Below are 12,688 nucleotides of genomic sequence, written 5' to 3'. Positions count from 1 at the left end.
ACAAGATATAAATCCAGCCTGCAGTAGACACTGGTTTTCATCCCTTAGAAATTACCCTAATTTGGGGGAAGCCAACCTCACCCAGAGCTCTAAGGGCTCAGGTCAACATTCAGCAGCATAATTCTACTCTCCTGGCCAGACTTCACTGGTTAGGAATGGAGACAGGACCCAACTCACAGCAATGAAACTGGAAAAGATGCTGACTGAGGAATCTGGGAAACCAGCTTTCTCATTCTTCTGAACACACTTCCTTTACAAAAGTGACCCTTATTCTCTCCCTTAAGGAAGTGTCTGCAAGGTAATAATAGATACAATGGGCACCCTATATCAACTGCCCAGAAATCTTTAGATTAAAAAAAAAATAGGTAAAAAATAGAAAATCTGAAACTGTCAAGCACTTCAAGACTTGGTTAAATGACCCTGTTCATTAAACAGGTACAAACTACATTATCTGTATCTGACCTCTAAGAACTCCTCTTTCTATAGTAAGTGTTTCAAGCATCCAAGTTTCAGTTAGCCTTAAATATAATTCTTTCAGGACTCTAGTTTCTCTCAGATGAGAACACCAACAGTCACTTAAGCAACCGTCAGAAGATTACACTAAAAAAAGTGATACACATTAAAAAAAAAAAAAAAACGGAACTTACCCTATAACTTATACATTCTGATATAGACAAACAGCAGTTCAACACAGACATATTTTCACATATTTCATTACTTTTGTATCTGGGATGAACAATTTCTAGATCAAGAGAAAATTCTTGTTACCACTGTTTGGCTTGACAGTCTTTTCAAACTGGGCATTTTACTTAATAAAGACTGAGGTTCTAGAAGTCAGGAGTCTAATAATTCTAAACTTAAGATTTACTATTCTAAAAGATCTACCATGGTAATAGCTTGGTATCAATTCACTACTTACTAATAATAAATTAACATCTTCTGACTCATATAGATAACCCTTCCTTTTTTTTTTTAAGAAAACATACCTACTTTGGTATTCTTTCCTTAACAGGCTCTAAGCCCTAGTATAACAGCTAAAGCAGCAGAATCTTCTAAGATACTGATAGAGGGGTTTTAGTAAGAAAACAGCAATAAAATAGAAAAAAAAATAATAATATGGATTGGAAGGAACATCTGAAAGTAAAATGCCAGTTGGTAGTTACTAATAAAAATAAGTAAATGAAAAGATTCACAACCTGGAAACGACAGGAAAACAACTTTTAAAAAGGCTAAAAATGAAAAATCATTAGAATACCAGCTTATTCTAATGCACCACAAAATTCACCAAGTATTCTACTATTTACTATTTGAATCAAGAGGATAGCACCAAAATGGATACTGAAGAAAAGACAAGTACCTCACTTCACTGCATGCACGTGTGAAAAACTGGCAATTTTATCAATACAACTCAAAATTTCTCACTTAGTTCATTCTCTTAAGCACTGTTTTACAAGCGCTCGTAAGTTACAAACTCAATTTAATAGATCACAACCAGCACCTATTTTTTCACTATAATAGGCTAGAAAATCAAAATAACTTATAAAGTAGGTATTGTTTTAGAAAATTTCCTTTACACAGATATATATGTATAATGGGCCATGATTTAAGAAAATAATCCTTACAAATCTTTCCAAATCAAGAAATAGCTTGCAGCTCTTGTTCCCACAACTAATACTAAACTCCTTTTGGGGTACAGAACAAAAGATGATTAAGCATAAAGCCATCTCTGATTGGCAGAAATGACAATTAAAGCCCACATTAGGAGAATCAGGTCTTTGAGCCTCTTTTAAATGCCGCTAATGCCCAAATGTTATGATTTTCCAGATGTCAAGGAACCTAAGAAAGTATTCCTAGACTATAGCTCCCATGCTGGAATCAAAGAACAAAGGTTAAGAGAATGAACTTTTCTCTTAGCGAGAAAATAAAAGAAAGAAAAGTGCATAAACTTAGGATCAGAAATCACAGAAATCACCTAAGTGCAAAACTTAGGAGTATTTAATTTAAAAATGAGTCAGGAAAGTAATCCAGCAAATGGGATAGAGGACTATTCTAAAATACAGATGGAGTATACTGGGATATTTCAGGCATGAAGCACATTATAATAGCATTCATTGAGCATTGCTACATGTCAAGCATTTGAAACACATAGTTCCAATTTCTATCACTATTCCAAGGAAAATATTCTAATTCTGAATTTACAGGTGAGACCATCAGCTAAGAAAGGGTATGTGATCTATGTTTACTCTCCCTACCTTTAAGGATCATCTCTGCTACCTGGCCATTCAACATTGGTAGCTCTTCAAGGCTGTGTTAGACAACTGTATTCACTCTCCCTATGTCATTTCATCTACTGCCATGTCTGCTTCACTGTCTCCTAAATATGTATCTCCAACTCAGACCTCTTCTCTGAAGATCTGCATATCTAAATGCCTACTTGACACCTCCACCTGAACTCTACCTTCTACCCCTCAACTCCAAACCTGGCAAATTTCCAAAGCTCTATGTAAGGAACTTCCCTGGTGGCTCAGACGGTTAAGTGTCTGTCTAGGATGCAGGAGACCTGGGTTCAATCCCTGGGTCGGGAAGATCCCCTGGAGAAGGAAACGGCAATCCACTCCAGTACTACTGCCTGGAAAATCCCATGGACAGAGGAGCCTGGTAGGCTACAGTCCATGGGGTCGCAAGAGTCGGACACAACTGAGCGACTTCACTTCACTTCATGTAAGGAACAGCACTGTCACTGATTAAGCTGCACAAGCTAGAAACCAAGGTGGTATCTTTCCTCTCTCATTCATCGTCTTTACCCTTCCCTCATATATGCCATATATTCACCAAATCCACCCCATTCTATCTGTTGCCACCATTCTCCCTCCCGACTCCAACTATTCAAATCTTTCATCATTATTCACTTGGGCTACTGTAAATGCCTACTGGTCTTCCATATCACTCAACCCATACTACACACTGAAACCAAGTGATTCCAGATTCACTAACTCTGTTCATTTCAATTTACTCTTAGGCTCAATAACAAAATGTCCATCAGTACTAAAAAGGTCCGAGTCCAGTCCCCACTCTCAAATCTCTCCTTGTACCATTCTCTCCCATAGATCAGGTATCAGCCAACTATGGCCTAGCGGACCAGTTTACCCTGTTGCCTGTTTTTTGAAAATAGCCATACTCACTCATTTACGTATTGTCCATGGCTGCTTTTGCACTGCAACAGTAAAACTGAGCAGTTATGATATAGGATGTACTACACCTTCAAAGTCTCATATATTTATTATTTAGCTCTTTACAGAAAGTTTGTCAACAACTGTTTTCGATCACTGACTAGTCACAGTGAGCTCCGTTAAGAATATGCACATGTTCTTTTCATTCAGGATTAAATATTCTTCCATCCACCCAACCACTCCCCTAGTTAAGTTCTCTTCATCTATCAGATCTAAAAAATGACAAGTCTCAGGGAAGCCTTTACTTACCCTGTAGACCAGTTTATCCTAATTCAGATTAGCCACATTTCAAGTGTTCAACAGCCTTAGGTGACTCGGAAGGACAGTTCTGAGTTAGAGGTCTGTATATTTGGGAGCTTTCTATTTTACTGGTCAATGTGACTGTCTCTATACCACACTGTGTTAAATACTAAAGTTCTACACAATTTGACAGAATAAGCACATATATCACCACTCCACCTCTGCCTTTCTTCTTCAGAAGTGTCCTAGCTGCTCAATATTTGTATTTACTATTTACTCTTCCATATTTGTATTAGAATCTGTGTAAAATTTCTTGAAAAATCTTTTGACACTTTGAGTGAAACAACACAATCTAGAGACGTAGAGCCTGAAGAACAATAACTTCTTTATGACAAGCCACATTCAGGGACAGGAAGGCAACAGCTCCCCGTTCCCCGTTTATTTAGATACTTTTTAATGACTTAAAATAATGTTTCATGCTTTTCAACACAGAGGTTTGCACATGTTACAATTACTCCCAGGCACTAGATAATCTGCTATGCTTTTGTAAATGGTGTCTTCTCTAATTATTTTTTCTAGTTATTTATTGCTGATGTATAGAGATGCAACTGACTTGATTACTGATGATATATGGAACTAACTCTGCTCTTTTATTTATAATTTATCTGTGGATCCTATTTGGCTTTTACATAGGCCAATCATATCATTAGCCACTAATAAAAATTTTGTTTCTTTCCAATACTCATGCTTTTATTATTTTTTCCTTATCTTTCTGCTTTAACTAGGATCTCTGTATAATATTGACTGGAAGTGGTGATATTATAAACATTCTATCTTGTTTCTGGGTGAAAAGGGAATTCATTTCCTTCATGAGGATGTTATTTAAAGTGATTTCACTTGTTTGCGTATTTATAGATACCTGCTCTCAAGTAAGCTCTCATCTGTTCATAATTTAGTAGCTTTCCACTAAATTAGTAGGGAGCTAATGAAATAAATTTTATCAAGTAGTTTCTATATATTAATTTTTTTTGTTCTTAAATACATCTAACAACCCCAACAAACTGTGGGTCAGTACCCTGTGTTCAAATACATGAATATACCTGCAGTGAATTACATGGATTTTTTTTTAAATAGGACGAACAATGATTATATGTAGCCTCACACACCAGTTCAAGTAGGATTTTCCCAAGAACAGGGTAAATCAGATCATGCTGCCAAATTTCTACAAAAATTTTTGATTTTCAGAGGTTATGGATTTCAAAGTTGAAGTTAACGGTCTGTGGACTTGCAGTTTAAAATTTTTGCATGTGCACTCATAAGTAAAACGGGACTATAATTTTCCTTTCTTATATTATCATTGACTGGCTCTGGGACTAAGAATAGATAACTTCACAGAGAATGAATGAATTCTCTTACTCTATTTTCTGGATTTGTAGAACATTGGAATGACCTGTTCCTTAAAAAGTCTCCTGTAGAATTACCTGGGCCTGGTGTTTTTGTGCTAAGATGTAACTACTACTTCAACTTATTTAACAGTTACAGGATTATTCTAAGCTTTCTTGTCATGGACTTCAACTTTGCTTAACTTCCAAATTTATTGATCTAAATTGTTGACAGTATTTTCTACTATCTTACTAATCTGCTGCTGCTGCTAAGTCACTTCAGTTGTGTCTGACTCTGTGTGACTCCATAGACGGCAGCCCACCAGGCTCCCCCGTCCCTGGGATTCTCCAGGCAACAACACCGGAGTGAGTTGCCATTTCCTTCTCCAATGCATGAAAGTGAAAAGTGAAAGTGAAGTCACTCAGTCGTGCCCAACTCTTAGCAACCCCATGGACTGCAGCCCACCAGGCTCCTCCATCTATGGGAGTTTCCAGGCAAGAGTACTGGAGTGGGGTACCATTGCTTGCTCCACTTATTAATCTGATCTATCTGTAATTATATTCCCCTTTTCACTCTCAGGGTTTACACCTTCTCTTTTTACCTGATCTTGCCAGATTTTTGTCTATGTTTCTAGTCTTTTCATATAATAAAGCTTTTTAGTTTTGTTGATTTCTCATTTGGTCTCTGTACTCATCACTTCAAAACTGAATATGTACATCAGCCTCCTAGCTAGACTACCTGATGCCAATTTCCTCCTATCTGGAATCTCAAGTACAAAACAATTTTCTTACTGCTTAGGCCCTGCTTAACTAACTGCTTTTGGATTTGAACTAGCTCTTCAGTTTAGCAGACTCATAAGTTTCAGTTCAGTTGCTCAGTTGTATCCAACTCTTTGTGACCCCGAGGACTGCAGCACACCAGGCCTCCCTGTCCATCACCAACTCCCTATAAAGGCAATGATATTGCACAATACCTTCAACTGGGACAGTTTCCTATTGTATCTTAATTTGCCTAGACACAATCTTACACCTCTGTACAAATGACTTCCCCCTCTTAAAATATCTTTTCTTCTTCCTAAAAACCAATCAAAATACTCAAAACTGGTGATTTACCTTTTTCATGAAGTTTTGTGACCCTAACTCTATACCCCTATGGTGATCTTTCATCTTGTGTTCACTTAATATATGTATCTGACAGTATTATCACAAAATAATGTATATACTTTTTTATTTAATCAATTTACCACATGCCAAGCACTATTTCAGAGAAGGCAATGGCACCCCACTCCAGTACTCTTGCCTGGAAAATCCCATGGACCGAGAAGCCTGGTAGGCTGCAGTTCATGGGGTCGCGAAGAGTCGGACACAACTGAGCGACTTCCCTTTCACTTTTTACTTTCATGCACTGGAGAAGGAAATGGCAACCCATTCCAGTGTTCCTGCCTGGAGCCTGGTGGGCTGCCGTCTATGGGGTCACACAGAGTCGGACACGACTGAAGTGACTTAGCAGCAGCAAGCACTATTTTAAATAACTATGAACGTATTTCTCATAGGGAAATATGTTTACTTCCATCTTCCTTGAAAGGAGTATACAGAAGTTACACAGCTAGTAAGCTGATTCAAATCCTAGCAGTCTGGCTTTAGGTCATGTGCTCTTAACTATTACACTATGCTTCCCTACAGTGCTCTAGTATTACTCTTCTACCACTGTTCCAAAAACAGGGTACTGTCTTTCAAACTAACATTTAAGCTTTTTTAGGGATGCGCATCTTCAATTCTTTTATATCCTTCAACAGCTTTTTGTACAGACTTAAGCATTCAGCAGGTTTTTAGTGAATGCTCACTAAACTGAAACAGAAGACAACTTACTCAAGTCCAGCTTACACAATGAAAATAATTTCCAGGCAAACAAAAGCTGCACTAAAATGCTCCAGCTTTTCTGTAATGCTTAAAGGAAAAATACCATGGATAATAAATAGCCCTGGAGACATCCAAGGCACTTCACTGTACACATATAATACAAAGCCCTAAAGTATAACTGCAGCATGAAACTATATAAAGCTGCACTATAACCTATGTTTATCTTTTTAAGAACAGAGGTTCAAACATTTAAGTGACATTTAAGGTTAAACACTGAAGGATTAAAAAATCACTTATAGATCTAAAAACTTCCAAAATATCAGGTTTTCCAATTCTCTTTAAGTTCAAGTATCGTAACACAATGAATCTAAAATTTAAAGCAATGTTATATAGGCATGTCTTGGAGATAATACAGGTTGAGTCCCAGACCACTGCCTAAAAACAAATATCACAATAAAGTGAATCACACAAATTCTCTGGTTTCCCAGTGCATGTAAAAATTACATGTACACTATATGGCAGTCTATTAAGTGTACAACAGCATTATGCCTAAAAAAATACAATGTATGTACATCAACTTTAAAATGTAGCTAAAATGTGTTAATCATTATTTGAGCCTTCAGTGAGTTGTAATCTTTTTGCAATAGTAACATCAAAAATCACTGACCACTGTAACAAATATTATAATAATTTTAACATTTAGAATATTTTGAGAATTACCAAAATGTAACACAAAAGCAAGTAAGAAGTAAGAAAATGCTACTGGAAAAATGGTGCTATGAAGCCTTGATCATTGCAGGGTTATCACAAACCTTCAATTTGTAAAAAATGCAGTATTTGGGAAGCGCAAAAAGCAAAGTGCAAGAAAACAATGTATCAAATATGCCAATACATCAAATTAATATATTTATGTCAACAAATCAAGCTGCAAAACTGCTAAGTCAAAAGGGAAAAACAGACAAATAGGATGCTTACAAACAGAGAAAATGAACAAAAGCATTTTATATCTAAATTTCTGTAGACAGAATCTACATATTCACCTAGAATTTTTATGCTGAAGAATACAAAATCAAACTCCCACCCCAAATAAGCTTTTTGCTGTTCGGTTGCCCAGTCATGTTTGACTACGAAATAAATAAGTTAAAGCACAAGTAAATAAAATGAAGTAACAAAAAATAATCATCCTCACAAAATATTCAGAAAATTAAAGAGCTGCCAATTACACTTACTAAATGACAGACAGCCTAACTTCTCACTGATGTCAAATCCGTTATCTTAAAAAAATAATTTTTTAAAAGTCAAAACAAACATCTTTAGAAACATTATGAACCATAAATTAAACTTACTTTTTTGTCTTCTTTCACTTTGTGGGTTTTCTTCTTCATTTTCTTATCATCTAACTCTTGATCTGAAGTGATTGCAGGATTATCGATACCACCTTTCCAAGTTTCAACAGGAGAAAGAAGTGGATCTTCCTCACTTCCACGATGTCTTCCTTTTCTTTTCGTTTTAGAAGTAGTGAAAGCCTCATCATCACTTGCATCTGAATGTGTTCTTCTGTAGTATGACTTGGCTTTACTAAACAGGGTTTTAGATTTATATTTGTATTTTGAAGGCCTCCGTTCTCCATGACTTTTCGAGGTTCTATCAGAAAATCCATTTTCTTCATCTCCTTGGGTGTTATTTACAAATGAGTTTCTAATTTTAATAACACGATTCTGACTGTCATCTGGGACAACGTATATCTCATCAGAATAGCCCTTCTGTTTGAAAATTGTGTCCATGGGTTCTGAATAGTTATCTGAAGGATCCATATCTTCGGGATGTGCCAAAGGCACCCGAGAAGTCTGTTTTCTTGGATTTTTACCAATACCAGCTTCAATTGTTTTTAAAAGGTTTGGATCCAATTTCTTCACGTTTGTCTTCGGTGCAACTGGTTTAGGTTTAATAGGTGGAGGCACTTTATGGTTGCGTTCATGGTCATGACAATTCGGGGTGCTGTGAATAGGGTATTCATTTCCTTCCAAATCTAATCTATATCTGGATCGGTCACTAGGTGTTGGAAGCAGCTGTACATCATCCCCAATTGGACTATAAGGAGGTGGTGCTTCTGTATCATCATCTGAATCAGGGTAGTTGTTGTAGGGAAAACAGTCTCTGGGAGATGGCAGGAAAACATCTTCACTCTGATGGGTTGATTCCCTTGTACTATCAGATAAATAGGAATTTTCTATCATATTTTTTTTCTCTAGAACATCACTGAAAAACAGTGTAAAGACCTCAGTTTGCCGATGATACTGAGATAAAGAATACAGTGCTGTAAATTTAGCAGAGATCTCAGTTGCAATGTGTTCTCCTTCAGTCATTAACTCCTTGATGGCCTCATTTTCAAAAAAGTCTGCTTGGCTATCAGTAACTGCCACCAGTTGTACAGGGATGGTGTCCTGAACCTCTGACAGAAATGCTCGAAGCATTCCCATTGATGCTTTCCGTTTGGCAGAATACACTAGTATATAACCATGAACCAGTTCATCTTTCCTTACTCCAATTGAGGAATGGTATGATAATATTGTGATCTGTATTCGCCTCCTTTTTTCACCAATGATTTTATCAAGCATTAGGGAATTATTCTGTCCAGCTTGGGCAGCACTACAAGAATGAGAATCAAGGAAGGGTGAAAGAATAAGATCCACACTAAATGGATCACCACACATGGCACACATGACAATTCTCAAGTCAGCTTCTGATACATCCTTATTGGTGGGAACTGGGCTCACCACATCTAAATTATGTTTAACAGATTCTAATACTCCTCTTAGAGCTTGCTTTATTTGGGTTTCATTAAATTTACGAGGATATGTACCACCAGGTACATCTACAAAAGGACATTGTAACTTGTTTGCCAACTGTTGCCCTTGATGCCTGAGAATTGGTAGATTCTTACTAATAGAATCTCTCTGATTAGCCAGAATTAATGTAAATGGAAGGTTGGCCATATACTTATCTTTTCTGATCTGAGAAGCTTCAGTTCTTATTTTTCCAATAAATTCCCCAATAAAATTCAGTGACTCAATGGAATTAAATACACAAAAGCACCCATGTGGTTTAAAGGCAGCAGTCCACAACTGACTTAAAAAGTAAGGCGACTTGGCATCAACAGGCCGAAGATCAAGTTCATAAATTTTTCCATCTAAGGCATACTCATCGTCAGTGGATTGTGTCCTTATCTCATTTGCTAGCTCTTGGGCAAGGCCATCTTTCCCTAAAATGAAAAGGTTAACTTTATCTATATTGGTGCTATCATGATACAACCGTAAGCGACCATGATCCAACTGCAAAAGACTACTGGCAAGTAACTGCTCTACTTTAATGTCTGTACAGTTTTGGCCACTAAGACACGTTTCTTTAGTGGGATGATAAACAAATCCTATATGCTTAAGTAGAAGAGACTCCCTATCCGGTGCAAGTTTCTGTAAAGCTTTGTATCTAGGTTCTTCACTCAAAACTGTATGAATTTCACTCATTTTATCTGAACTAGGTGTTGCATTAAGATCTAAATCATAAAAAAGTTCAGAATGTTCAAAAAGCATTTCCTGAAACTCTTCTTTGGCTTTTTCAACTATTTCTCGCTGATGCCTACCATACACCTCTTTGCTATCAGCCTCAGTGATGTATTTGAAGGCTTCATCCTCCATTACAAAGCACATAACTTCCTCCCATGGTTGCCCAGGTGAAATAAACTGAATTTTTTCCAAAGTCTTCTTGAATTTTTCCTTCATTTCTACCCTCCTCTTCTCTGATATTAGATGCTGTACATGGTTCTGATAGACTTTTTCAGCTTCTAAAGTGCTCAGGAGGTCAAATGGGATCCGTCTATCATTAATTTTGTCTATATGGTCAGTTTCATCCCAAGGTGTTTTTTCTAGCACCACAAAACATAACTGAAAATCTGCTCTCTTTTCCATTAACTTCAAAGCTTCTGACCAATTCAAATGTTCAATCTCTTCCAGATTTGGCAAAAGAGTGTTAAAAGCTCTCGGTAAAGTATTTATATATTCTTCTCTCCTTTTTCTTATATGTTCCTGTTTAAGCTGTTCTATGTGTTTTGAGAATGTATTTCTAGCCTTTCTTGTTCCCTCTAAGTTGATGTATTCTTCATAATCAGGATGATTTTTCAATTTGTTACTAACAGTTTTCCAAGTTGCATGATAATCTCTCACAGTCTGTACAAGTTTCTCAAACTTATCTGTTGCTGTGACAACAAGTTGTCTCTGTGTTTTATAAGCATCCAGATAGGGAATAATTTTAGGCTTGCCACGAGTTTTATCCAACATTTGTACCAGTGCAGTGAAACATGTCTCAATGTTGACGTTAAATCGTGCTGATGTTTCCACTACAAGAAGGTTCTTTTTGTTTGAAGCAAATGCCTGAACTTCTCTAAGATAATGATCCACACATTCATCACATTTAGTTGCTGCTATTATTACAGGTTTTTTTGATTTTGATAGCTGGACAAAAAGGTTATTCACAAATTTAAGCTGATCATCAAACTTCCTATTGCATCCCTGACTTACGTCAATGCACAATAAAAATCCATCTACATTGAGCTTCCCTTCAGGCATTTGCTTCTGTTCGAAGTCTTGCTCCAAGCCTAGTTGATCAGTGCAAATGTACATTAGTTTTTCTGCCGACTGCAATTTAGAGGCAGCTGCACGCTTTATATATGGTTGCAAATTCGTACTCCGATGAGGCAAGAAAGTCTGGTCATCGATGAACTCAGTTTGTTCGATGACATGAATTTTGCACTCTACTCCATCTTCACCACTTTGCGTTATGTCACCCCAGTACAAAAAATGATCATTGTTTACTACTCGTCCTCCGAAGTCAATGGTGCTAAGCACAGAAGTATGTTCTGGATAATATTCATCAGCTTTTGAGCGTACAAATCTATTGCACAAACAAGACTTTCCAACTCCACAGTTACCTTTGTCTTTTTCAGTCCCAGAGAGTCCAACTACACTGATGGTATAGGATGGGGGGCGAGGCTCTTTGTTTTTTGCCATCATAACTCTCTTGTCATGTCTCTACATTCATAAAGATAACCAGATATACTTCTCATTTTGAAAATAAAATCATCTCAAAATACAGATCCCACATTTCAGAACTACATTTGGTTCTTTGTATTTCCCTCATTTCTGTGCAGAAAGGTCTTGAAGATCATATGGATCATCTTCCTAGAAAGAGAAAAAGGACAAATCTTAGTCGTGAATTATACATGCTGAACTATATACACATTAAAGATGTTCATAATAAAGCACCAGACAAGTTAACGACGTCACAGTATTTTAAGAAATCACCAAAGACAGTTTATGATTTACCGTTAAAAGTGCAAGATGACCTCAAAATTTAAGGCAAATCTAACAACTAAAAAAACTAAATACAAATTTTAATGTGATCTTACAAACTTTAAAATGAAACCCTATTAACCAAATATGCATTTTGTTTCTAGTCCTTCCCTTCCCTCAATTTTCCTGTCTTCTCTGTCTGGAGGCTATGTTTGATAATAACTAAAACAAACTAGTTGCCTTAACAACTCTCCACAACTTAAAAAACTATCTGCTTTCTATTACATGGTTCCTCAAACCTTATTCCCTAAAATGGAATTTCATGTGAATTTAGCAAGATCTTAGAATTTTTAAGTCTTATGCAATCTATCAAATATTATATAAAAAACAATATATTCATATACATAAACAAGAAAATGGAAAAAAATGTACAGTTAATACAAATCATTACAGTGATTAACTGGATCAACACTTCTCAAACTAAGGACCAATTTTTATTTCATATACGCAAGTCAATTTTTAAAAACACAATGAAATTTTTAATCTGAATGAAATCTTTTAAAAAATGTAGGTCCCAATTTCTTATTAGATTCAAGACACAAAAAAATTACTGCCAAACTGTTTCTAAATG

General features: G+C 36.4%; 1 protein-coding gene across 1 annotated transcript in view; it reads right to left on the bottom strand.

The window, feature by feature from the left end:
• Positions 1–11,778, bottom strand: part of ARHGAP5 (Rho GTPase activating protein 5) — a 57,113-nt gene extending 45,335 nt beyond the window's left edge. The window contains exon 1 of the mRNA XM_052659995.1: positions 8,059–11,778. Within this exon, the coding sequence (XP_052515955.1) occupies positions 8,059–11,778 (3,720 nt within the window). The remainder of the gene's footprint in view (positions 1–8,058) is intronic.
• Positions 11,779–12,688: the final 910 nt, after the last annotated feature.

This window comes from Budorcas taxicolor, chromosome 21 (assembly GCF_023091745.1).
Source record: "Budorcas taxicolor isolate Tak-1 chromosome 21, Takin1.1, whole genome shotgun sequence".
In the NCBI taxonomy this organism is placed as follows: domain Eukaryota; kingdom Metazoa; phylum Chordata; class Mammalia; order Artiodactyla; family Bovidae; genus Budorcas; species Budorcas taxicolor.
The sequence above is the reverse complement of the archived record's forward strand: the minus strand, read 5'-3'. Positions and strand labels throughout refer to the sequence as shown.